Source organism: Protomyctophum bolini (assembly GCF_963924005.1).
Source record: "Protomyctophum bolini genome assembly, chromosome: 18".
Classification (NCBI taxonomy): Eukaryota; Metazoa; Chordata; class Actinopteri; order Myctophiformes; family Myctophidae; genus Protomyctophum; species Protomyctophum bolini.
In genome coordinates, this window is record NC_137879.1 from 21,146,568 (window position 1) to 21,173,765 (window position 27,198).

Below are 27,198 nucleotides of genomic sequence, written 5' to 3' on the forward strand. Positions count from 1 at the left end.
ACAATAGTTTATTATGGCATTAGCTGACAAGATGTTTAGAAGCTTAATAATAGAACTGGAGCAGGAATGTTATATTTGGTGTCAATGAGTTGGCGACACACTGAGAGCAGGTACAGGTTCAGTGTCTTGCTCAAGGACACTGCGACAGGACACCTGGCCACTGAGCCGTCACGCGTTAGCTATAAAACTTAATTAATTAAGTTTAAACCTGTGACCTCGGTGTTGAAGAAAGGGTCTCTCTGACCACAAAGCCACTCATATGAATACATGCAAACTAGTGGCTGTAGGAATACGCTTCCTGGAGAACTGGTGAACGACCCTCAACCTCAACCAGTTTTTTTCTTTCCACTTTTCCTTTTATATGCAAAAGCACCTTTTAAATGCACGATGGACTTTATGTCTTCCTGCCCTGTCACTAAATTATTTAGAGATTCTGCATGGTGGCGCCACAATGTTTAAAAAACGCTGATTGAAATATTGATGAAGGTGAGGAGAGAGTAGTGCCTTGGGGATGGTGCCGGGCGGATGAATCAAAAGTTAACTCAGAATCTAACATGCACCCTCTGCTCCTCCTCCTATCATCTCCTCTACAATACCTCACCGCCCCACCCGACCCACAGTGCTCAGCCCAGCCCTGTGCCGAAATATGACATTTCTTATCTTTCCCGTTAGTGTGGTGATCTCTGGCTCCGCTTGCTTCCAAACCTCTCTCCTTTCCACTCTTTCATCTTTAATGCTGCTGTTAAGCGCCACTTAGGGCTCCCCTCTGCTATACTCTTTAACCCTTACTACCTCACTTCACATTTCTCCAGTGAATTTCAGTCTTTTTTCTTTTGCGTATAAATGTCTTAGCCCTATTAGTTGTGGGGCTCTAAGGATGTCAGTTCATCGGTGGGACCATCCAGTAATTAACTCTGCCCAAAGTGTCAGGATGGCAGCGTGTGCCGTGTGGTGGTCTAAACATACTCCTGTCGACGTCAGGGTTCGGACAGTCTTTCCCTGATAAACTGGATGGGTGTTTAAGGCTTTGCGCAGGTTCAGACCATATAATATCCCTATTGTATTATAGACTGCAAGGTTTATGTCACCCAGATATGTCTAGGATCAAATCTAAATGGGATACAAATTCTGATGAAGTGGCGCGCTTTTAACAAATTGGCACAAATCATGGAAGCAGCGTCCGATTACAGCAAAACTTTGCACACACATTTACACTATGCTGAGGAACTAATGCCAGCTTTTTAAACTTGCCCTCTTTTTTATATTACTGCTACAAATGTTGAGACCTGTGCTCCGAGGGGCACTTTTTCTAATCTCTTTCGCAGTTTGTTGCCTTTTTGCAATGCTTCAGTTTGAAAAGAAAAAAGAAGAAGAAATTTGAAACACATGATTCATGCGGTTTGAAAGCCACTTATAAGGCCAAAGGCAAACTTTTCATAATTCTACTCTTCCTTCATATTGAGCCTCAATATCTTACCTCTCTGGACCCCACGTGCACATTAAGTTGTGCTACATTGTAAAATACTGAGTAACACTGAGGAATTTACTGTGTATGAGCCAGGATGTGGAGGTATCCTTTTCTGCCATGCAGCCTAGCAGAGGGCCTAGAGGGGATCGGGTTAGCTTTCTAATGGCAGCCCAGGAAACTGCGCTATGACACCAGAGAGTACCTTGTGGTTTGGTTTCTTCAGTGAAACAATCGCATGACCCTTAAGCCAAGACGCAAGAGACTCACCTTCTGTCCCCCGTCTAAAACGGAAGCCCACCCACACCCTGGAACAGGTTTCACACAAAAAGAAAACAAAGAGGCTGTGATGTATTGATGTCTGCTTCAAGACTGCGCTTGTTCACCATCAGTTCTGTGTTAAAAGAAAAACTACAGATGTGTATGTATTTTTTGACTCACCAGCTGTTGAGGGACGCCATGTTTCTTGTCGTTACCTTAAGGCATTGGCTGCGTTAACGACACAACGATATCGCCACATCCCCACACATTGAGTTGTGTTTATCACCCTCAGCCACACACCGGCGACTCCTCCTTGTACAACCTCTGTCTGTGATTTGTCGTGCCTTGCCATCAAGTTGTTAGACAAGTTAGGTGGGGAATTAATGTGTTGGAGGCGGGGGGAAAAATTGATTTCTTTGTGTGGCTTTTTGTGCCACGAGAACCCATTACAGCTCCAAAGCGTGTTGAGGTATATTTTGGGCAGCAACGTTGTACAGTATTTCCATATCCCAAGCTGACCTTGCAACACTACATGAGTGATGGGAGACAGGTTGATGAATGTGCCTCTCCTTAGCACGGAATGAATGGACTTTCCTCCCTGGACGATAGCCATCTGCTCAGTGAAAGGCGATGGTTTGGACAGCAGTCTGCTGGAGTATTGCCATTCAAAAGTACGTCGCAAAGAATTAACTGGATGGTATGCGGAAAGCCTTGTCATCTCCCGATGTGTCTTACAGATACGGTGTCATCATTCAAGAGGCTGTCCAAACTGAATTACATTTGGCACCAAATTGCATCCAAAGATTAGTAGTTGGTGTAATCGATAGTGCAATTTTGCCTTTTTATTTTTATGGGATGTATTCCAGATTTCTTTTTTTTTTTGTGAATTTGAAAGTGAAACTTTTAACATCCTACCTTCAACCATTGAATGGTGCCAGAGCTGTCATAGACTCCTGTTAGAAGCTTTGGAGGGCATTTTCATCATCAATCGGATTCGTTTTTTGTAATGGAGCCATGCCACTGTTTTAACTTCCCTAATTCTGCTTGCATAACGTTTCAAACACTGCACTGTGTTAAATCTCAAAGTATTGGCACGCACACACACACACACACACACACACACACACACACACACACACACACACACACACACACACACACACACACACACACACACACACACACACACTCTCTCACTCTCTCTCTCTCTCTCACACACACTTTGTCTCAAAGAGAGAGACAAAGATCGTCCCGCGAGGGGGGAGAGTCTTTGAAATGTAATCTGTGCACCTCTCTTTTATCTGCAAGGTGGGACGAGTGTACCCGCAGGCTGTCTACTTCCCCATCCGTACGCTGTACCTGACCCTCAAGATTGAGCAGAGGGAGCGATACAAGAGCGGTAAGTAAACACGGCCGCCCACCATCCGTTCCCCTCTCAGCCACGCAGGCTCTGAACATTAAAAGAGACCCCCCTCCTCCTCCCAAGTTATTCAAACACAAGAGTGCATTGAATGGGATGCGTGGAGGAGCTGCGCTTGGCCTGATAGTGTATTCATTATGCTGTTGCACGCTTTACTTTCAACAGTCCCCGGAGCTGTTGTGCTGATACACTCCATGCAAAGAATCTGAGCATTGTTTGTTTGTGCTCACTGGACGTCTTTGTGTTTCCATACTGTTTAAAATGTGTATTGCCTCTGTTTGTTTTGTGTTTTAGTTGTTTTGGTTATTTCCTATTTCATTTGTTCCTTTTTGCCGTTTGCTGTTATTCTCTCTGGCTATGTTATACTGTGACTTTTGTGCCCTGTTTTTCAATTGTTCACATCTCTGCCCTATCTTCCTCCTCTGCTCTCGTCCCCTCCCCTCTCCTCTCCTCTAGATGCATCAGGCCAGCAGCAGCCCAGTTCGGTGGGGGCCCAGCCCCACTCTGGTGCCTCGGACCCGGGGCCCATCAGGGCCACGGCCCCCATGTGGCGCTGCAGCCGGATCATGCATATGCAGCGGGAGCTTCACCCCACCCTGCTCTCTTCCCTGGAGGGCATCGTGGACCAGATGGTCTGGTTCCGAGAGAACTGGCATGAGGAGGTAAGAGAAGTGTGTGTGTGTGTGTGTGTGTGTGTGTGTGTGTGTGTGTGTGTGTGTGTGTGTGTGTGTGTGTGTGTGTGTGTGTGTGTGTGTGTGTGTGTGTGTGTGTGTGTGTGTGTGTGTGTGTGTGTGTGTGTGTGTGCGCGCGCATGAGTGTGTGTGCGCGCATGAGTGTGTGTGCGCGCATGAGTGTGTTGTTGTATGCGTGCGTTGGCAGATCAGATGGCATGGATTTAACAATATTCTGTCCCTGTGTGAAAAAGGAAGTGTGTGTGTTGATTGAATTTGTGTGTGTACACATGACCGTGGAAATCACAATCAACCACATATCACAGATGTCTTATCTAAGATATTACAGACTTATTTGCCGCCTTGATGACTCTTAAGTTTCACTTAAATGAAGAAGAGAGAGAAATACATCTAAATTGCTGATATGTCTGTGTTCCACGATAAAACTAAATTAATTGTGCAAATACAATGCTGTAGTAGACCCTTTGTATTCCCAGAAAGAGCATTCTCTGACATTGTGTCTTTACTTACCTCAAAGTAGCAGAGGTTGCTGGCTGTCTTTCACCTCTTCACCCTGCAGGGTTTTTCCACCTCAAGCTATGTAGGTGTCAACATAAGAGAAGCTGGCAGGACATGAGCGTCCAAATTAGAGTTGGCGGTGCTGCAAAGTGTTTTAGCCACGTTATGGTGCATTCATGCAAGGTACTGTAGCTGCAGGTCCACCGAGGGGGGGTGGGGGGGGTGGGGGGTTAAGGAAATGGAGAGTGAGGGAGGGAAAAGGAGAACAACAGCGACGTGATGGATGGGCACAGTGAGCACACACGTAGGATGTGGCAATGGGTGTGTGTGTGTGTGTGTGTGTGTGTGCGTGCGTGCGTGCGCTCTCTGATGGGTTGTGGCTCTTACTAGCAGCCTACACTCAGTTCCACTGGGCAGGTTATAGACGGAGGTATCTTGTCCCTTCCATGCTACCTACCTCATGTGGGAGCTGTCGTCTTCTGGTTGCATATAAAGAATGATAGCCAGCACTCGCCTTCTGTCTTCTGGGTGCACTCAACTGAAGCAAGCGAGACTGTGTATCGTGTGGAGGATCTTAAACCTGTGTTTTAAGGAGATGGGATATTCCACTGGCCTTTTGCATTTATTTTCATTACTGAAAGATAGTTGTAAATCTGTGAGGGAGATTGTAGAGTAGCTAAAAGTCAGGAGGCTTTAGCAGGATTCCTGGGTCATCAGGGATTACATGTAGTTCTGAAGGAGACATCTTAGTTTTACTATGGACCATGGCCATTTATATTTCCTTCCCTTTTTTGTGTAAAAAAGGACAAGCCCTTTGCATGTCAGTCAAAGCAACATCACACGTTACAACTAAACTATTTTTTCCGTTTTAGGAGACTCAATTAACTGGTCCCTCACACACAATCAAAAAGGAACTTTCACAAATTAGGTTAAAGTAAAAAATGTCAGCGTTTCAAGTGCTGATGAAGGCAAGAAGGGCCTTCATTCCTGTGGTTGCTGCTGTGGTAATGCATCAAATGTAATTTGTTAGTGTGGATGTTTCTTTCTGATCAATCAAATGTTTAAAGGCGTATAGTTCACCCCAAAAATGACTTATTTTCTTTATCAATTACACACCCTATGAAGCCTTGAATTCACAGAGATTGTTTTGTTTTTGTCACATTCCTGAGCCAATTATTTGATGACCGGCGGAAAGATGCTAATGTCTCTGGTAGGAGACTCATCAAACTCATCAAAATAAAAATCTCCATGAAGTCGAGGCTTCATGGAGTGTGTAATTGATAGAAAATAAGTCATTTGTTTTGGGTGAACTATTCCTTCAAGACCTTGCGGCCGGAATTAATCAAAGTTTTGTGAATTGAGTGTGCTAATCAAATGGACTACCCTCTCACGAGTCTCACACACACATAACACGTTGCATAGACATACTAGTACCTAGGCATTTGTTACAGAATGAAATTCCTCTCGCCCTCCAGGTCCTGAGACAGCTCCAGCAGGGCCTGGCCAAGTGCTACTCGGTGGCCTTTGAGAAGAGCGGCGCCGTCTCCGATGCCAAGATCACACCACACACGCTAAACTTTGTCAAGAAGCTGGTGAGCACCTTCGGTGTGGGCCTGGAGAACGTCTCCAATGTGTCCACCATGTTCTCCAGCGCTGCCTCGGAGTCCCTGGCCCGCCGGGCCCAGGCCACAGCCCAGGACCCCGTCTTCCAGAAGATGAAGGGGCAGTTCACCACAGGTGGGGAGATTTCTTCAAAATTACATTTACTGTTGTTATTCTTTACAAGACCTAAACGTATAATGTGATGCATTGTGGGAGACATTATGTGAACATTTTCACCTATAATGAATGACACAAGGACCCCAGAGTGAAAGTGGTTACTACCACAAAAGTATAGTACATTTGTATACAGGCACTTGGTATACCAAGAGGAGCCAGGGAAGAAAGGATCGCATTGACATCCTGATCATTGAGTGATTTATACCGACAAGCTTTGTTTTCTACTCTCTTGTTCAACTGCCATAGTGGCGTAGATGGACCTACAAAGTTAATTGAACAGCAACAATCTTGCATTCAAGTTTTCCAATTATATTCATGAGTTCGGTTTAGTCCCATGGCCCTTCGTTCATTTACGTTTCAGCATCACTGGTAAACCTCTCTGAAAGCCTGTCACAGACGCAAAACTTCTGACAGCCAATGCCAAGCATATGTTCTTTTCAAGCAAGAAAAAGAAAAAAAGAGAATCTGTTTTGTGAATTATTTGACACACAGATCGTTGAACAGGTGGGCATAAGACTATCAGTCAAAACAAAGCCACATGTGATTTCCCGAGGGCCACACATCAGAATGAACACACCTCCTTCCAGCAAACAGGAACGTGTGTGTGTGTGTGTGTGTGTGTGTGTGTGTGTGTGTGTCTTCACACCTCAAAACGCCGATGAAGAGTAGCTGAAACACGTCCGTTTCTCAGAGACTGCCAAATGTTGAGTTATAGGCTTATCATCGAGTGACGTCTAAAACGTTGAGACAACAGATTGCTGCACTGATAGCCACATTTGGGTGATGTGTAACTGTATTGTTTAGTTTTGGGCAAAGTTACCTGCACAGGGAACTGCTCTATACAGCACTATACAAAACAGACTGTCCCCTTGTGTGGAGCAACAGTGGTGTTCCACTATTTAACCAATTTAAACTTGGAAAGCCTATACATTGTCATACCTAAATCCAGGAAAGCATCTATGTCATTTTATTTGTTTCTATACTGTATATCGTTGCTGTCGGGCAGAAACCTCTTATCTCCATATTCTAACTTTTAGTGCTTTTTTCGTAAATGAACACCCTACTTGATAATCCTTGTGTCACGCAAAAACATCAAAGTAACGGATCTGTAGATCTATATGAGGTTTCCACCCGACAGAGACGATATAGCAACATGATTTATTAATTTAATTATTATCTTTTAATTAAAAAAAGAAAACGTTGTTTAAGATTTAGAAGGTGTTTTTAGAATCGGCCTCATGTCTACTCTAAATGGATTAACCAGGTGTAGTCAGACTGTACTGTAGTACTGTGTGTACTGTAATCGATCCGATTCCGATAAATCTAAAAACAACTCAAATCGGCCGATACCGATGTGTTTGCCGATTAATCTCCCGTCACTATTTTTTATGCATGTCGTTATATCTATCTGTGTGTGTGTGTGGGTGTAACTGTAAAGTGTAAATAACATGAGGAAATTACTTAAAGCTTGACCTTCAGTGAGTGTGTGTCTAGTATGAGGAATTATGACAATTCCTTTTATGGTTTTGATTTATATACAAATTCCGCTGCCTTGCTAATCCAAGCCAATTCCCTCAGAATTTGCCTTTGCATAAACATGTTCACAATAAGCATGCCAGGTTGAAAGTGGTTAAATGTGCATTTCTAAATGGGTCCTATATAATACCCACACAGTAAATACTACAAGAGTTTGTCCTAGTTAATTGTCCAATGTCCATGGAGCAAAACATGAAAGTGACATTATGTGTTTCTGGTTAATGGCAGACAGCAGTGAACCGTCTTTGATCCATTACAAATTATGCCAGGGAACCGGGTTAGCATGTTTTGACAAATGCACTGTAGAAACCAACTGGACAGGTGGCGCTCCAGCTAAATGAAGGGCCCTTGTCATGTTTTTGCAAGGCACGTGTCTGTTTTCCTGCATTACATAAGGGAGTTGAACCGCAGTTCACTGGCCTCTGGTTTAAACAAGGAATGTCTGCTGCACCCGCCCCGCCCCTCCATCAACCCAGCGTCCAGTGTTCAAATAAACTTCTCCCCTGGCTCCTGTCCACTCCTTGTGACTGTACACACATACGCAGTCGCACACACACACACACACACACAGAAATATAGGCACATACACGGATATGCATGCATATACAGACATAGACAAACATTCATGCACACAGGAATGGAAACACACACACACACACACACACACACACAGTTTCTCGGTCCACCTCACCACCACTCCTCTCCTCCCTACTCCCTCCCACGCTTCTCTCCTCTCCCCTGTGCTTTTCCCCTCTGCTGGTCATGAGAGTGGCCAGTAGCGCTAATGTGTTTGGCCCTGGGATGGAGGTTCAGGGAGAGAATGAGAAGCAGCTTGAGGGAAAACCAGTAACTGACTCTGAGGTGGGGGGGCTGCAGTAAAGAGTCGAAACACAGCAGGAGGCGTGTACGACTGAATCCTGGTGTCCCTAATATTTTGGGGCAGCTTGTAGAATGTTTATTTGTATATTTTATTTGGTGTAGAGGGGAAAACGGATGGGGCCTGGCATTGAGACGTGCGGGACGAAGTACAGTAGGGTTTTAATTGTTTTTAAAGGAAACGAGCACATGGAGCGAGCACATTAGCTAGCAGGGTAAGACAATGAGGATCGTGTGACAGGTGCGGCATTTAGTAGCCAGTAAAAATCATGAGAGTATGACGGATAATGAACAAATTTGCAAACGATGGCTGAAGCCAGCTGTTTGTGGCGATGAATCTTACCAGATATTGCTGTGCCAGCTGCGGTAGAGTCTCAACGCTTTATGGTGGGGTTACCCACCGTCCATCGCTTCTCAGCTGTGCCCAAAGCAGGGGGAGCGATGATGTGCTCATCAGCCAAGCCCCCTCCACACACAAACACATACACACACACCACTAGCTCCCCGCCCCTTCTGTTCCCTTTACCACGTCAGTGGCTCTACTGCTTCCACAGGGTTTGTGGGCCGGAAAATATGGCATTCAAATCCAATTACGGTGAATGCTATTTGCATGACTTACTGTTTTAGCACTGGATCTGCTCCAGACACTTTGTCAGAAGAACATTCTCTGGGTAGGGAGGAAAAAGAAAAACACACACAAAAATAATTATATTTTTGTATCTTCTGACTAATGTTTTCTTTGTTGTATGCCATAATTTGCAACCCCATGTCCTTTTTACATATCAGTTGCATGAGGCAAACCAACTCATTTTACATTATAAACAAACAGACATCACACAGTAGTCCAAATATTATTTTTGAGCTCGTTGAAAAGCATAGTAGTAAAGCACCTCCAGCACTGTCCTTCCTGCTGGTCCAGTCTGTGAGGACATTTCACTGAATTATTACATTCTTTAATCTTTTATACTCCAGTCCTAAAGTTCACTTCTACAAAGCTACTTTGACCTTTAACCTAAGCCTAAAACTGTGCCCTAACCCAACGCCTTTAAAAAGACACTCATAGAGGTTAAGGATCAAAATATAGTTTCTTAATATTTTCCCTCTATCCTTCGTGTGGTCCACATGGACCTCACAAAGATAGAAGTTAAAGAGTACACACAGAAATAAACATCAGAGAGAGAATAGTCCCTATAGAAGTAGCCCACGTCCAGATCATTGGTCCACAATACGGTGCAGATGATGACCCTTGCACTGTCAAGGCATTCACAGGTCAAAGCGCAACTGAGATAGTTTTCTACCATCCGGCACTCTCGCTCTTCTCAGCACAGTTCCACCTCCCCCGCTGGCTAAGAGCACGGAGGTCAGAGTCGGGGGCTGAAAATAACATCCTCCGCGCTGATACTTCTCGTCTCTTCTCTTCTCTCTGTCCTTGCCTATAATGTACTCTGCCTCACATACTCCTGCAGTTTCCCTCAGCAGCCATGGACCAGAATCTCTTAAGATGTTATGAGTACAGCAACAGGGAGATGTTAATGAGGGATGCATATTTGCATATTGCATGGGTGTATGTGAGTGTACGTGTGGGAGACACTTGGGAATTAGTGCACACTTTAAGCCTGTGCGTGAACATGTCTGAGCAATCGTGCAGTGGTCTGTTTGTCTTACCCTAGCCCTGTTGACTGCATGGCCAGGAGGAGACAGTGGCACACTACTGGGAGGTGTAATAGCTCATAATGTAAATGTCAAGTGCAACAGCCTGGACCTGAGCCCAGTGCCATTAGAGTAAGCACAGTGTTTATAAGGGCTATCAGTAGCAACACTGCACGCACTGTGGGAGGGATGCAGTTAGGAAGTGAACAGAGGAAAGAGTCAAGGATGAGAAATCTGGCAGAAGTGATGCACAGAAGCTGTACAGTAGGTAGGTAAGTAGGAAGGAAGGCAGGCAGAGAGGAGAAGATTTGGTTTTGTAAGACCTGTAAAGCAAGGACTAAAGGAGGATTGAATTGAATCTAATCTAGAAGGAAAACTGTATTAGTCTATATTTGTCCTAATTATTACATGGTATGTGTAGTCTACAATTATTTAATTGACATCATTTATTTAATTTTGAGATGTCATTTTTACATTCTATATTGCTCTTGCAATTGTAATGTATAGTTTACATACACTTGACTGCACTGTTGAAAGGACTGGCGTCATTGTAGAGGCTCATAGCCCTGGAGGTCTGGAGCTATGCTTAGGTTATTCTATTTGTAGTTCATATACACTTTTATGTTCCTGAATTGTTGCCAGTTTGCAAATTTCCAAAGACCATTTCATTACCACACTCCCCTCTCTTGCGCTCTCATGCCTGGTGAAATATCGGCACACCCCCAGTCCCCCCCACACACACACACACACACACACACAAAAGTACATTGCCTGCTTTAAAGGGCTTATTTCATGTATTAGAGAAGGGCACACTCTGGGAGCTGTGGGAAAGGTTTGAAGAAGCAAGGCCTTTTCACATAGTGCCGTTTCTACGGCTTCATTATAACACACGCACAACTGGGCTTTGTAGAAATGAAAGCAGAAGGTGTGTGTGTGTGTGTGTGTGTGTGTGTGTGTGTGTGTGTGTGTGTGTGAGAGAGAGAGTGACTGCGTGTGTGTCCGCACGCACGCCTATGTCACAGAGATGTCCTGGGGGCTTTATTCTAAAATAGAAAGCCACCTGGCTCCATTTTCCTACTTCCGCTGTTATTGCTGCAGCTCATCACAATATGTTCGCTGCATTATGGGTTGTGACTTGCATCAGGAATTTAATCCTGCAAGTCTCTCGTCTTCGTAGCTCAGATTTTTATCAGCACTGTTTTCACGTTAGAGTTTCACGTATAAAGGAGGGGAGAATTGTCATTGTGCTGCCAGCCTGAATAACTGAATTACTTATTGTTGAAGTGCCCTGGTGCGAGGCACGCCCTCTGCTCCAGTAGAGCTGCTTAGTGACCAGCCGTACAACAGCAGCAATTGTACTGGTCAACTCCCCAGCTAGGTGTAAGTGTGTGTGTCGGTTCTTTCCCTGCGGGAAAAACAACATGAGAGCACCTCGCCTAGTTCAGTGCCATGCTCAACATTGCCTGCTTCTCCTTTGTGTAGTTGCAGAGGGTGCTAAGATTTTATTTAAGTGAATGCCCTGTTGTTGACCTTTGAGCCCCACCCCTTCCCCAGACTTTGACTTCAGTGTGCCAGGCTCCATGAAGCTCCACAACCTCATCTCCAAGCTGAAGAAGTGGATAAAGATCCTGGAGGCGAAGACCAAGCAGCTGCCAAAGTTCTTCCTCATCGAGGAGAAGTGCCGCTTCCTCAGCAACTTCTCGGCTCAGACAGCCGAGGTGGAGATCCCTGGGGAGTTCCTCATGCCCAAACCCACGCACTACTACATCAAGATCGCCAGGTACACACACACACACACACACACACACACAGAAGAACAAGCCTGCACAACCACATTTTGTTGACACTTTGGCTGAGTAAAGAGCTTGGCAAATACGTGCAGTCTGCTAGGCCTTTGGTTCAAGGTTCAACACTGTTAATTATGACATTCTCTATACTACTATCTGCTAGCAGCGTTGTATTCTTGACATTTCTTGTACATCAAGGTTACTCAACAGTGTGGATAATACAGTTAAAATTGTGACGCACAGTCATTGGGTAACCAATGACATAAAAGTGTCTTGCTGTGCCACATAAGGCAGGAGTCATTAGATTTGTGATCTCTTTAGCATCACCCACAAGCTAAACCGTTGCAGTCAAGATATCTAATAACCTACGGGTAGATTTGCATTCTCATCAAACATTAGCAATATTGAAAATACAATATACAGTAACTAAACAGTTATAGTAGAAGTAACTAAACTGTATATTGTAACATTTTAATTACTCAATCCTATAAATTTAGTCATTGGATGATGAATATTCTAAGATTATTTATTGGATGATAAATATTAATGAACAAAAAGTGTATAAGGCTCTCTATGTAATCTCTGGAGATGTAATACCTTCAGCTGGTAATTTCTCTCTTACCAGGTTCATGCCCAGGGTGGAGATCGTCCAGAAGCACAACACAGCAGCACGCCGCCTCTACATCCGTGGCCACAACGGGAAGATCTACCCTTACCTGGTGATGAACGATGCCTGCCTGACGGAGTCGCGGCGGGAGGAGAGGGTCCTGCAGCTACTGAGACTCCTCAACCCCTGTCTGGAGAAGAGGAAAGAGACTACAAAGAGACACCTGTTCTTTACAGGTAACCTGTCCCTGAGAAACCTGGGGGGAGGGGCGTGGCCGGTTGAGCATCTCTCTCCCTCTGTCTCTTTGTCAATTGTTTCTTTCTGCTCTATCCTCTACCTTATTTCCTTCCTTCCATCCATCCTTCCTTCCTTTCCATTATCTGTCTCTCATGCCCTTTTTTATAAGAGTGGTTGTCTGTATGTTATGTTTATGTCCCTGTCCGCCCCGCTGTATGTGTCTAATCTCGCAAGCCATTACACCAGTCTGTGCCAAACTTCTTGTGCACGCTGCCTGGAAGTAAATCCCAATGTGTGAATTCATTTTTATTTTTATTTTTGTTAAAATGAATTATCTCAGATCTACCATCCAGCCGTTCCTTCTTCCTTTGTATTGGCAAGTCATCAGCATGATGGCAGAGATTCACAGGGGAATCGGATGTTTTTATTCATTCTTTCATTGTTTTTTCTGTCTTGCCTCTCTCTCTCTGTTCCTTTCTCATTTCACACGTTCTCATCTGTGCCCCATGTGTTTGCCCATGTCTCTGTATCCTTGGAGATGAAGAGGTGACTCATGGTGTGACCTCCTCTGTCATTGTGTACCGAGAGCAATTGTCACTCGCCTCGCCCGACATTGTTCTTCTCATAATGTTTCTCTCTTCCCCACCTCTCTCTCACACATACAGTTTCTTTTTATCTTTTCAAGTACCTCTTCCCAATTTCCTCCCCTGTCCCCCCACCCCAGAGGTTTGCCTCCAACCCAGATGTTTGCCCACTCTCCCTATTTTCTCTTCCCTGCCCTTGATTGCTTTGTTTTAGAGGAAATATGGATGGGGAATTCATTCAGTCCCGTCCGACCCATTTCCTCCCCCTGACTGGAAGGTCTGGTTTGTAGGATCCTCTGAGTGCCCAGCGTTATGTAAATGTTTAGACTGTTTTGATTCCATATCCCAAGTGGCTGTGTCTCGACGGGGTGGTTTTGCCCCCACCCTTTTCCCCCTGGGGGCCTTGGTACTGAATGATAGTACCTCATTATTGTAGCTATTTCACAACTCCACAACCCCGCTCACCCCTCTAGAGTACACGTTGGTTGAAGGTATATGACGTGTGGTCGACTGTGTGGTAACATGAAGTCTGAGGGTAGGCCAGTGTTTACTCTGCTAATGTCACACAGTTGCTTGGTTGGTTGTTTGTTTTTCACCTTTCTCTAACCCCTTCTTTCTTCTGTCCATCCTGCCACCCCCCCCCCCCCCTCGCCTCGCCTCTCCAGCCTATTTTGTCTTTTCGTCCCTCTAACCTCTACTCAAGAAGAACAACTAACTAGCAGGCATCTTGTACTCTTCCAAACTTACCTTGTTGCCTCTAATCTGTAGAGTGTAGCATTAGTGGTGGCCATATCTGCTTAGGTAAGAGGAAGTCTGTGAGTAGATTAGAGTAGAGTTAACTACTTAAGCTCTGTATAATGTACTTACAGTAAAAGAGAAATTAGCCACAATGCGTCGCTTTGTAACATGTTGTAAGCTTGAAGATGTGCAATTTTGTCTTTAATTTGTTTTAAATGTTCACCTAAAATGGCCAAAGTTGGGATGCCAGTGTTAAGTGATTCCATTTCATTTTTGTAAAATATGGTAATAAATCCAGTGTTGAGGTCATGGGTCACAACAGTGCTAAAAAAAAGCTTGTATTTGTGGTCGGTGTAATGCATTTTAGATGAAGTGACCCAATGTCCACCAAATGACTGGTTCTTCCTCTGTTCATCTGTATTTAGGTCACCCATGCTATAATGTCCCTGTTGGTAATTGGAGGTAATGTGGTAACTGTCTTTCCAGTGCCGCGGGTGGTGGCAGTATCCCCGCAGATGAGGCTGGTGGAGGATAACCCCTCCTCTCTGTCCCTGGTGGAGATCTACAAGCAGCGTTGTGCCAAGAAGGGCATCGAACACGACAACCCCATCTCGCGCTACTACGACCGCCTGGCCACGGTGCAGGCCAGAGGCACGCAGGCCAGCCATCAGGTACTGATACTGTACCATGAAATACAGTTTCATTGGTCCAGCATCAATGACATGCTAGCATCACCAGAGCAGCTGACTTCCTGCCGCTTGAAACTAGAGGTTAAATGATTAATCCATCTGACAAAAAGTAGACAAAATATTTAAAAGTTTAGTTATATATCATGTAAATTAAACATGCTAACTCATAATTAATAGTAATAAGAAATTTCAAAACACAATCTATCCTCAAATTAAAGCAAACTAAAATACAAACATAACAAATAATAATAATAAAAATACATCCATCACAAGACCCTCATGGATAAACCAATTTCTGCTCAATGAAAATGACCAATAATTGATTGCGTTGTGGCAGGTTCTTCGGGACATCCTGAAGGAGGTGCAGGGCAACATGGTGCCTCGCAGCATGTTGAAGGAGTGGGCCCTCCACACCTTCCCCAACGCCACCGACTACTGGACCTTCAGGAAGATGTTCACCATCCAGCTGGCTCTGATCGGCCTGGCCGAGTTCATGCTACACCTCAACAGGCTCAACCCAGAGATGCTGCAGATAGCACAGGTACACACACACGCGCGCGCACACGCATGCACTCACACACACACACACACACACACACAGATACTTAATTTGAATCATAGTCAAGGTTCATAGGTTTAACCTGGAGCATAAGGACAAGTCTTTGATCCTTAGTCGATGGAAACACGCTGAGCCCTGAGGTACTGTGTGTGTGTGTGTGTGTGTGTGTGTGTGTGTGTGTGTGTGTGTGTGTGTGTGTGTGTGTGTGTGTGTGTGTGTGTGTGTGTGTGTGTGTGTGTGTGTGTGTGTGTGTGTGTGTGTGTGTGTGTGTGTGTGTGTGTGTGTGTGTGTGTGTGTGTGTGTGTGTGTGTGTGTGTGCACGCACGCACGCGCGGGGGGGGGACATGTCTAGGACAGCCACCAGCTGAAGGGTTAGGAGAATTGTGTCCTACCTGGCAGGCGATATGGATGGTAGAGCTGTACCTGGTGTGTGTGTGCGTGTGCGCGCACATTTACAGACGCACAAAGCTAGCATGATTAACATTATGTAGACGAACCATAACAGAATTCTTTTTACTCATTAAACTTTACTTTACACTTAGTAACTACATGCACACATGCTCGGTCAAGGGCGAGTGTGATCTATGTCACAGGGGCTAATTCAATCTGTATACCGCCTCATAGATGCATTAAGAGATCACAGTTACCCCTCTCCATATCTGGCCATATGAATTACCATCCTCCCCTGTGACATTCACAGTGGGCCTATCAGTCAGCCAGCCGCTGTCAACGAGAAGGATGTTTTGACAGCCCCTTATATTCAGGCCCCTGTGCTCTACAGCTATCAAAAACGTTTCAATTTGAAGGGACTGCGGGCACGTGTGTAAAAGAGGGGCAAGAGAGAGGGTGTCTGTTTGCCCTAGTGTGTGTGTGTGTGTGTGTGTGTGTGTGTGTGCGCGCGCGCAGAGGGACCAAACCGAGTGTCTGTTACTTTTACAGCATTCGTGCGTGTGTCTGTGAGTCCATCCAGTGAGTGTGCAGACAGCTTTCTCCAAGTCATTATTAAAGATGATTGTGTCGGTCGGCCACCCCTCTCCTCTGATCCTAATCGGCCTTTGCTGACAGGCGTTCCTCTGGGCAGCTAAGCGGCAGCATTAAGCCCCCTCTCTGCCTGTTCCACTCCGCAGATCCCATTAGACACACAAGGATTATAGTACGGAGAATGTACACACACACATACACACTCTCTGTAAAGTACATGCAGAGGGTGTACAAGGACAAGACACCATAACTATAACATGGGTGGATTTGTGAGGTTTTTACTGCGTACAGACCCTATTGATGCTCACCTTATAGTGACTTGATTCTTTCGTTTTTTTACCTTCATATAGATTGAGCAGCTTTGGTGCTGGCAAGTTGGCACTCTTAGATCAAAATGTATTTTTTATTTTTGAGTGGTGCAACCATACAGTAGGGTGCAGCCACTCCAATGCCCAGCTATGTCCGTCCCTCCCTCTGTCTGTATGTATGGTTAGGGTACCAACCGGTGACAAAGTGGGGCTGTTGAGCTTCACACTGTGCACAGGTGCATGCTGGGAGGCTGAGTTTGTTTGCACCACTCACTTCAGCTGGGTCTGATTTTTTTTTCTTTTCTTGGCATCACTGGCAACACCAGCAAAAATGTCAGAAGACCCACCAAAATGTAAGGAGCACCAATTTATAATAGATGAATTATTGATTTACAAAACACCTTGGTAGGCCAACACTACTCAGGCCACTACTACTACTGCCATTTCAGAGACCATACAGAGTACTGACGGCTCACAAGGCACGTATACTGAGTGTACTAGCACAAACAAGTCCACACAAATACTCCCACTTATATGTCGAGTTTGCACAGATACAATTTGGCAACAAAAATGGTCACATTTCGACCCCTGCCCTGTAGGAGGCAAAGATTGGAGTTGCGAGGGAATGGTGAATGGAGAGAGTAAGGGGATGAATGGAAGAAGAGAGAACAGGTGAGACGGAGAGCATAGGGGGAGACATTGGGGCCTAGAGAAAGCAGTTGACGGGAGGTCTTAGAGGGAGGTTTAAGACAGAGAGAGGAGAGGCCTGGGCCTGTAGAATGAAATTACAGCGATAGACAGAAGAGAGAAAAGTAAAAGCGCAAGAGAGAGAGAGAGAGAGAGAGAGAGAGAGAGATTGGATGAAATGCACCGCTATAAAGCTGTCAGACCCACTCACCTTTTCATATGAGAGGAGCTTATCTCACTGGAATGGCTGCTCATGCACAGGCCCTATTGGACATAAACGCAGGCGTAAAGATGAAACTGGGGCTGTATATACTTAACTCACTGGGGACATGGAGCCTAGAGAAGAGATGAGAGCCGAGAAGGAGCGTGAGTGGCGGATTATAGATGTCCCGCTGACGGTCAGAGGTTTTACTGCATCTGGTGCACATGGATCAATACTGGTGGCCATTTTGTAGTTGTTGTCTTGTTGTTTTGCTGTTGTGGAGACTAATCATTTTCTGGTATGACTAATACAGAGGACAATGGGGAATGGAACTTATAGGAATGTTGGTTGTTTTGTTTGTAGCTAAAATGGTATTTAAAAAAGGACGAGATACCAGATCAGTATTTTCAAAATACTTGCCAATTCAATGTTTAATTTTAAAGTGGCTATAATATCCTACAATGAATTCTAAATATCTGTGTATCTGCCATACCATACCAGTATTTACAGCTCAATGAGCAGTGCCGGGTCGTGCTTGCGTGCGATAGTTGGCGCTATAACAGCCCACTTTACCTTTTGCCCTTCACACACGTGTGACGTACATCATCTCATTTCTGGCCAATCACAAGTTGTGTCCTCACTTTTGTCTTCAATGTTTGTGTTAAGTGCAATGTTTGTGTTTACACGATCACTCAAAATTGTCCATTCAGTTTTCAGTGTCCATGGCATTTAATGTTTGTGTAGGACAAAGTTTGTGTTTGCACACACACTTAAAAGTTGGACATAGGAGCCCTTCACAAATATTTTTTCTCTGGATTCCTTGGGTCATGACGCATCTCCCCATATAGGCCTAGCCCATTTAGTCTAGAAAGATTTTCCACCGTTTAAACATTTCTTCAAAAAACACTTTTTGCTCTTCCACCTACAGTACAGATTTTGTACAAATCTCACAAAGATTGGTACACATCATCTCTGGACCTATACGATTAAAACACCATGGACATCATTTTGATAGTCCGTATCGTTCGGCCGTAATTGGCTTCCAAACGGAATGTCCAATCCACCCCAAATTTTAATCACATGTCGAGGGTGGTTTAATCAACAGAGAGCCAAATTCCATTTTCATCCATAGGGACATTTGTTGCAAAACCATGCTCTTTGGGGATAAATCCCCTCCAAATGACTTACCCATGACCCATGGAGTGACGTTATAATTGGCTAGCAAAATCAGTTGGAAGGGCCTATATTTCCAAAGGCCTATTTGCCATCGAGGCAATCACACTTTCCAATTTCCCCAGAATTGCACCTTTCCTGTACTACTTGCCCGACGGGCAAGTGCCTCTGAGACCAGACTGAATTCAAAATACATACATCAACAATATGATCTATTATACAACAGGTCGTTTCGAGGAAGCAATCTGAATGGTTGAAACAGCCTTCTAGCCGTGCTTCAAACCAGCATCATGGAAACAATTAAAACAATGAATTCAGCCTTGTTGTTCTCCCAGAGCATAGCAGACTTCTGCCCTTACAGAACTTGCCTTCAGCTCGTTCTTGCAACTAATGACAGTAACGCACACCCTCTCGTGTAATATTGCTTAATTAAATCACATTACCCAAACTGTAAATCATTTGGTGTGCATATATTCGAATGGGTAAGGACTAGTAAGTCATAATTATTTATTCTCAAGTTTGTGTAACCAACCAGCCACATTTGAATAATATATTTTGCCAAAACTATTTAACACTTATTGGATTGAATTTCCTTTACAGGGTCTTTAAGTCACAGGTTGAAATTAATTAATTAATAATGGTAGTATTTGCCAATATTGAATCCTTAGACTGCCTTTAGCACAAGCTTTGTTAAACATACTTAATTGTCATGCTAAATTGATAGATGTTTGAAGAAGAACACACACACACACACACACACACACACACACACACTATATTCATCCCTCCCTCTCTTCTCTTCAGGATACTGGCAAGTTGAATGTCTCCTACTTCCGCTTTGACATCAATGATGCCACAGGAGACCTAGATGCCAACAGACCGGTCCCATTCCGCCTGACACCCAACATCTCAGAGTTCCTGACCACCATCGGCGTCTCGGGCCCGCTCACCGCCTCCATGATTGCCGTAGCACGTTGCTTCGCACAACCCAACTTCAAGGTCAGTTCATCTGCAGGGAGTCTTGTGCTAATGTGAATGCCATACGGCACTACGACCCTGGCTCAGGAGGTAGAGTGTTGGAATCAGAAGGTTCAATCCCGGGATCCTCCTGAATGGATCATTGTTGTGTGTGTGTGTGTGTGTGTGTGTGTGTGTGTGTGTGTGTGTGTGTGTGTGTGTGTGTGTGTGTGTGTGTGTGTGTGTGTGTGTGTGTGTGTGTGTGTGTGTGTGTGTGTGTGTGTGTGTGTGTGTGTGTGTGTGTGTGTGTGTGTGTGTGTGTGTGTGTGTGTGTGTGTGTGTGTTATAGGAATATAGGCTATATCTACATACTATATCTATATACATGTACTGTATATCTTGAGCTTTGACCAATGATTTCAAAATGGCATGGCTCAGCACATACCGTAAACAGTTTGAAGGTTATTTTAAATGTCACTTTAAAATGTGCACTCTTGCACCATGTGCAGCAAGTTTTTACACAGTCTTAAATAGTGACAGTTTAATCAGTTTTGAAGTAGTTTGTGGGTTTGTGTTTTGCAAATGTGAGGTCCAGTCAAACACACACCACTGCCTTCTCTGAATATTTCATTGGAGTATTCCACAATGAGGATCTCTGCCAGTGCTTGACGTCTGAAATTTTGGCTTTTGCGCTGTAAACTTCTCCAGACGTTGTTTTGGCGTTCAACCATACAGAGGTAAACTCACTGATGCACAGCTAAACAAAAACAACACAATCAATATGTGAGCCGTGGGAGGTTTGGCTTATGTATCCCAAACGGGGCCATGATGACAGGCCTGTGGTGTCTATGTATAGGCCTCCCCTGTACTTTGAGATGGAGGGACCAGGCAGGGGGAGTTGAAAACTCAAATAAAGAAAAGCGTCAGTCCTGTCAATCTAGCCAGAGACCATATCCCAGGGACCACCATTTCTTGTGGTGCAGCAAAATGGATGCATGTTGCCATGGAACTGGATTGCAGAGAGGCGCACAAACAAGACATGTATGATTCACGCTTTCAAATATAGTGGAGCCTGAAACCAAATGAACACTTAAAGCAAGGGAAGAGGACAGTGTATGTACAGTTAGGTGGTGATTGCTAGTCTGGAGGTCGTTCTTGGTTTAGATGTTGGTATATTTCAGCACTTTGCCCTCATAACGAGCTGCTAACAAGGCTGAGAAGTTACCATAGGGAGAATTTACACACCCTGAATTAAAGTTAACAACTTTGCTTAATGTGTATGTTTTAGATTGGCCATAATTTTATACCAAGTGTGAGGTTTTTATCACAGCGCTTCAACACCGACGAAGCCGCCAATTAAAATGCCAGCCTGCCTCTCCTCACTTCCTGACTTCTCTCCTTCGTCTCCCATAGGTGGACGGCATTCTGAAGGCAGTTCTTCGCGACGAGATCATCGCCTGGCACAAGAAGACCCAGGAAGACACTTCCATGCCTCTGTCCCCGGCCGGCCAGCCGGAGAACATGGACTCCCAGCAGCTCGTCTCACTGGTCCAGAAGGCCGTCACCGCCATCATGACCCGACTCCATAATCTGGCTCAGTTCGAAGGAGGCGAGAGTAAAGTGAACACGTTGGTGGCCGCGGCCAACAGCCTGGACAACCTGTGTCGCATGGACCCTGCCTGGCATCCCTGGCTATGAGAAGGACCACGGACAACGGAGAGAAAGACACACAGTTTAGATCTGCCACGGGAAGATAATGACGGCACCTCCTGCACACCACGGAGAGGAAACAAAGAACACAGAGTGACGAAATGATGAGCGTAGACCTCGACAGTAGAGTGCAAACATGCCTGAGAAGGGACGCTGCGTATAGTGTGTGAACTGGAAGGTGAGGCGAAACAAATTACAGCCACCAGCTCTGCGGTTGAATCAAGCTCCCTAATGTCACATGCTCTGTTTTCCACATAGAACAGTTTGGACTAACCATGAATTCTTCCAGTTCCAACTTCCAGGTTGACATCAAACTGGACTTATATACAGTATAGTACATATAGTATGTTTATGCTGTAGATGGATAGTAGCTTCTTGTCATTTATGTACACACACATGTATAAATGACAGGAATCTACTTCCCCCTCCATGATGTCCCACCAGTTTCCTGTGAGCTGCAGTCACTTCTCACTCTAACGTGTGACATGGTTGTCATTGCCAACACCATTTGCATCATCTCCATTTATAGGCAATGTTGCAATGTTTTGCGTGCGAACAAGGCACAGTTCGTATCCGTGCTCTCTGCACCGCAAATTGTATTTCACCCGTTTACAACAACGGAGCAGTTAAGTCGACTTTGAAAAATGTTTCAGTTAATTGGTTATTGACCATTGATCTCTACATAAGTTTGCTCCTGCTTATAGAGCTTACAGTTTTCTTTTTTCTCAGAGGTTTATCAAGGTTTTCACAAAAGAATTTCATTTTCTTGGGATCGATTTTTGTATTTAAAACTGAATATTATTTAGCTGACCTTTTTGTATCAAACTCTAAAGAATGTAGAATAATGCCCTGTGAATATCAGACTATGCTGTATGATTTTTTTGTTCTATTGACTGCCTCTCAAGTGCTCTCAAACCCATTTTTATGTTGGAATTTATCTTCGCACCTAGTGCCCAAAAGTTTGATTTAAAGGTTTGTTGATGTTGTTTTTGTTTTGTTTTGCTATGTTTTTGTCTTGTATTAAGACTTGCAAAAAGATTAAGACTTCAGGGTTGATGGCGAGCGACACTGTAATAAGCTGTATGTATACTGAGGCATATATGACTTGACTTCCCTGAGCCATTTTTGTACGCATTTCCTCCATTTTGTAAAGGTACAGTGTTTTTTTTCCAACCACAGGATTATTACCTCTTGCCTTGTAAATATGCATTTTGTTTTATAGTAAAAATTATCTTTTTATGAAAGTCCCAAGAATGCAGTGCTCATGTGTGTGGTGTTGTTTTTGTAATTTAGTAGTTAGGCCAATTCCCACCTGTAGTACCCTCCACTGCTGATCCCTATGTTCGTTCTTGGGGAGGGTGTAAACAACCACTTGTCTCCTCCGATACGCAATGTCGCCAGCCACTTCTTTTCCCCTGATACTGCAGAGTTTCACCATGAAGGCGTAACGCGTGCAGATGGACACACTATGCTTCTTGGTTTCTCTCCCTGCTGACCAGACCAACCTGTAGGATTCGCTAGTCCAGCGACAGAGATCACAGTCCCCAATCGGCTTTCCCCCCATGAACATGGGAACGCTGGAACTTCCGGCCAAGCCACGGGTACCATGGAGGATTCATACCCCAGTCTCCATGATGGTGGGTAGGAACTTTATCCTTGCTTAAACGCATACGCTCCCCAAACCTCATGTTTTTGGTGTTCTTTAGTGGTGTGAAGGTCACATTGTGTGTAATATCTTGTTTAGAATGAAAACTCTTCACATTATTGCGTTCATAGTTCATACACCTTTCCCAAAGAAGTGTGATCTCATGAAGTGAAAGGTGTTAAGGCACTTGAGGTTGTTACCTTCTCTCCCCAAGCCTCTCTGGCTCTCTCTCTCGCTCTCTCTCTCTCTCTCTCTCTCTCTCTCTCTCTGTAAAAAGCCCTGGGGAGTTGTATTGAAGCCTCCCTCCTTCTGTCGGCTTGATTAATGTGCGTCAGTGCATCTCAGAGTGGCCGGGCCATCGGTGACTTATACACACTGTCAGCTGGCCGCCCACCCTCATAAACAAAGGTTATATCATTGTTCACCTCTCAGCAGATTGAACACACACACACAGCATCCCCCACTCTCTTTCTCCTTAATGCATTTATGCATACCTCTTCTCTCTCTCTCTCTAAACACAGCTCTCTTCACTTTCTTTGGATGTACTGTATGTACCTCTCTCTCTCTCACACACACAAATCTTCTCGCTTTTTCTTTTCTTTTTTTTTTTTAACTATAATTTTTATCCCACAATTTTGTAACCCATTTTTCACCCCTGTGTCAATTATCTAATGTGATCCTGGGCTCTACACACCCTCCGCCAACCTAGTCCCCATATATGGGGGACATGGGGAGAGAAACGGACTTGAACTCATGCTTCCTTCATGCCTTAGTGTCCAAGTTGCTCCTTTGCACCTGACAGGGGGGAGTTTCCCTGGTTGGACATAGCGCGTGGAAGGAACACGTTATTCCAACCAGTTCCTTTCCCCTCCATCAGGCTGATGGAATGGAATGGATTTGCACAATGTTTTTCAAAACACCATATCAATGTTTTGTTCTTCAATTGCCTCTGTATTGAAGTAGCTCATACTTCACTGCATCCCTCTGTAATTTGTAGCCTGGGAAACATTCCTTTTCGGGTTTATGATCCGGTCGAGAGCGGGTGATATATTACGTCATGTTGTAGTCACTGGTTTATAGTTATTAGGCTGGAACCCAAACTGGAATAAGAAATACCCAAAATAATCCCCCACAATCAAGGGCATCATAATTTCAGGTCCTACCCAACAAAAGCCTTGATGCGGTGTATGAATCAGAAATGTTTCTCCAAGCACTTCTTGGAATAGTTTGTTTGGTATATCCATCTTTTATTCCAACTCGTACCAACTGGCGAGACTAAAAACAAACGGGGGGAGTCGGTGACCAAAATATGACAAAAAAGCTGAAAAACTGAAATAAGAGTTTATTTTTTCCAATAAACCACCAATAAACCACACCTAGACCAGATCACGCAATTTAGTAACACAGACCAGTTTAGTTTCTGGTGCTTAGACCTTCATCAGGTCTGTCCTGATGAAGGTCTAAGCGACCCAAACGTCGACCTAATAAAGAGCAACAGTGTCTGACAGTGTGCTGGTCCTCTCCTTTGTTTTTCAAAGATACCATTTTTAATATGCACTATCGCCCTACGCACCTGTCACCAACCTTTTGAGGTGTGCATCAGCCTTTTACTAAAAATCATTGTATCTTCAAGAATCTGCACCCATCAGCTACAGAGACAACTCCATGATTCCCCCTGAGTAAAGCACTGTTTTTGTTTGGATTTGTCATTGGGTCACTTCTAAAACTGAATTTATAATTTCCCCCAGTCAAAGATGGGAGGGAGGGGGGTAACTTCACTAAACTACGCAGTCCCAGCCACCCTCATTACCTTGCACCAAAGACCTCTTTGGTTTCCATGTTGTGTAATACGCCAACACATTAGAGATTTCATTTCAGCTTTGTTCTTTCGTTTTGAGCGCACACACACACACACACACACACACACACACACACACACACACACACACACACACACACACAGAGGTCGTTTTCGTTCCAGGTTCCCAGTAGTAAAGGGCACCCATTTCACGCCTCAGGTGTCGGCACAGGTTTGAGAAAGAAAATGAAATATGTGATATAAATTGGTGAAATGTGTAATCCATTCATGAAGGAAAGGGAAAAAAGGGTTCATACGCCAGCCTTTCTTTCTCTGTGAGTGTACTGTGTTAATTGTAGAGCTGTCATATCCCGCCTGCTGCAGCGTCATATTGGACATCAAGCCTGATTTACAATTCGGCAGACAGCCTCGTTGCTTGCCGGAAAATCTGTTTTTGTTGTGCGGCAAGCATTAAATGAGGCTTTAGTCCAGCTCTGCGTTGCATCACCAGTATCAGAGGAGAGCAGCCAGCAGCTCCCCTCCTCTGCTATAACTCCCTCCACACTTCCTCTCTCCATCCCTCCCACCTCTCTGTCTCCATCTGATGTGAGAGGAGTGGAGGTGATTGATGTGTCCCAGTGGGAGTGGCAGCCTGGCAGGTGTAGAGCTGGGATCATCCGCCTCGCTTGCAGAGAGCTCCTTGCATCTCTACAGGCTGCAGGAACGGCTTCCTGGCAGGGCCAAGAGGATGATGAAAACCTTCATTCCTTCTCCCATGATCTCATCTTCTCCACAGAGGTTTGGAAAGGAGGGTATGGGTGCAGAGAAGGGCTTGGGAAAGGACAGCAGAGGAGAGATTGTTTTGTTTGAAATCTGCCCATCCGATTGGGTTTAATATAAGACACGTTTCATGTACTGTAGATGCGGTACTTTTGACCGGTGATGATAACATTTCGGAGCGTAAAAATACCAGACGTGCGTGACTCGTGAGAATGCTGCAGATTGGCGTTTGAGTGTGTGCATGTCTTGTTCAACTAACATCATGTATGGATCAATGGCCATAACATCGAGCCTGCTGGACGAACAGTATAAACACGAATGATGCTGTGCCGTATGTGTGTAGAGAACAGAGAGGCGTATTAGCCAGGTAGGCCACGGTCTGTTTGCATTGCAAGAAGGCATGACGGAGGTACCCCACACACACACACGGCTACCCTCATCCCATCTCAATTCAATGCAACAGTCAGTCAAGCCCGGGAAGCTTCCCACTCGGCTTATATATACCCATCATCTAATTATATATCATATTGGATCAAGTGTTGTTGTGGAGATGGGGCTTCTTTGTGCTTTCCTGTAAACAAACAGTATTCATCAAATGGAGATTAGGCTACGTGTCGATCTGTATTCCCAGATGCGTATCTCGTATCTGGCAGCAGAGGAGTGGGGGGGGGGGGGAATAATGCTTCCTAAATGGTGTTTTCTCTCCGAGGAGTTTAGCTTGTTTGTTTCATCTCCACTTTACAGTCAAACATTGTGACTGACGGGAAGGAATAAAACAGAATGGTTTCTGTCAATTCTGACACGTGGCACGTGCTCATCATTCACTTTAGTTTCCTGGTGTGCTGGTAACATAATACAGTTTAAAATAGTGTATTATTTATGGGTGCAACAGTTATTTGAACTAATTGATTTAATTGAGTATTAATCCAGAAAAAAAGAACATCTCACAACACATTGAATAGGCTGTTTTTGCATGATATAGTATGAGAGGAGCAAAGAAAATAATCGTGCACGTCTTCACTTACAGCCACAAAGGTTGAATGCAGATACACGTGTAGGTCGCTCAGACCTTCATCAGGTGTGAGTCAACTTGACAGACCCATACATAGTGTAACAACCCTGCGAAAGACCCAGCCGTAACTTGCTCCTCCAAGGGAGCTAGCTCTCTTGGCGTGGCTTGTTGCTTGCCTGAGTTACTGAGTTGGAGATCGGGGTTCGACTCCAGCTCAGGGTGCTAAACGTTACATTGGTGTCAGAAGTGGTCGAGGACCGCTGGATCGTGCCCTTGCGTGAGGGATGTGAGGGACTCGAGGACTGAAGCGCGGGGTGAGCTTCAGAAAGGAGAGTGTAGTATAACGACCCTGCAAAAGACCTGGCTGTAACTTGCTCCTCCAGGCGAGCTAGCTCTCTTAGTGTGGTTTGTTGCTTTCCTGGTCTACTGAGTTGGAGATCGGGGTTCGACTCCAGCTCAGGGTGCTAAACGTTACAATATTGTGGTTAGAAACCTCGTATCACAGTTTTGTTTTGTTTTTATACTACTTCATCATACAACAGTGTCACACAAAAGTGGTTTTGGACA

The 27,198-nt window shown here is 44.7% G+C and overlaps 1 protein-coding gene across 1 annotated transcript in view; it reads left to right on the forward strand.

Moving 5' to 3' along the window:
* Nucleotides 1-22,657, forward strand: part of trrap (transformation/transcription domain-associated protein) — a 118,946-nt gene extending 96,289 nt beyond the window's left edge. The window contains 9 exon segments of the mRNA XM_080788451.1: nucleotides 3,035-3,125; nucleotides 3,603-3,808; nucleotides 5,812-6,073; nucleotides 11,732-11,957; nucleotides 12,590-12,807; nucleotides 14,617-14,801; nucleotides 15,157-15,360; nucleotides 19,534-19,728; nucleotides 21,100-22,657. Coding sequence (XP_080644577.1) covers nucleotides 3,035-3,125; nucleotides 3,603-3,808; nucleotides 5,812-6,073; nucleotides 11,732-11,957; nucleotides 12,590-12,807; nucleotides 14,617-14,801; nucleotides 15,157-15,360; nucleotides 19,534-19,728; nucleotides 21,100-21,384 — 1,872 coding nt within the window. The 3' untranslated portion in view covers nucleotides 21,385-22,657.
* The last annotated feature ends 4,541 nt before the right edge of the window (nucleotides 22,658-27,198 follow it).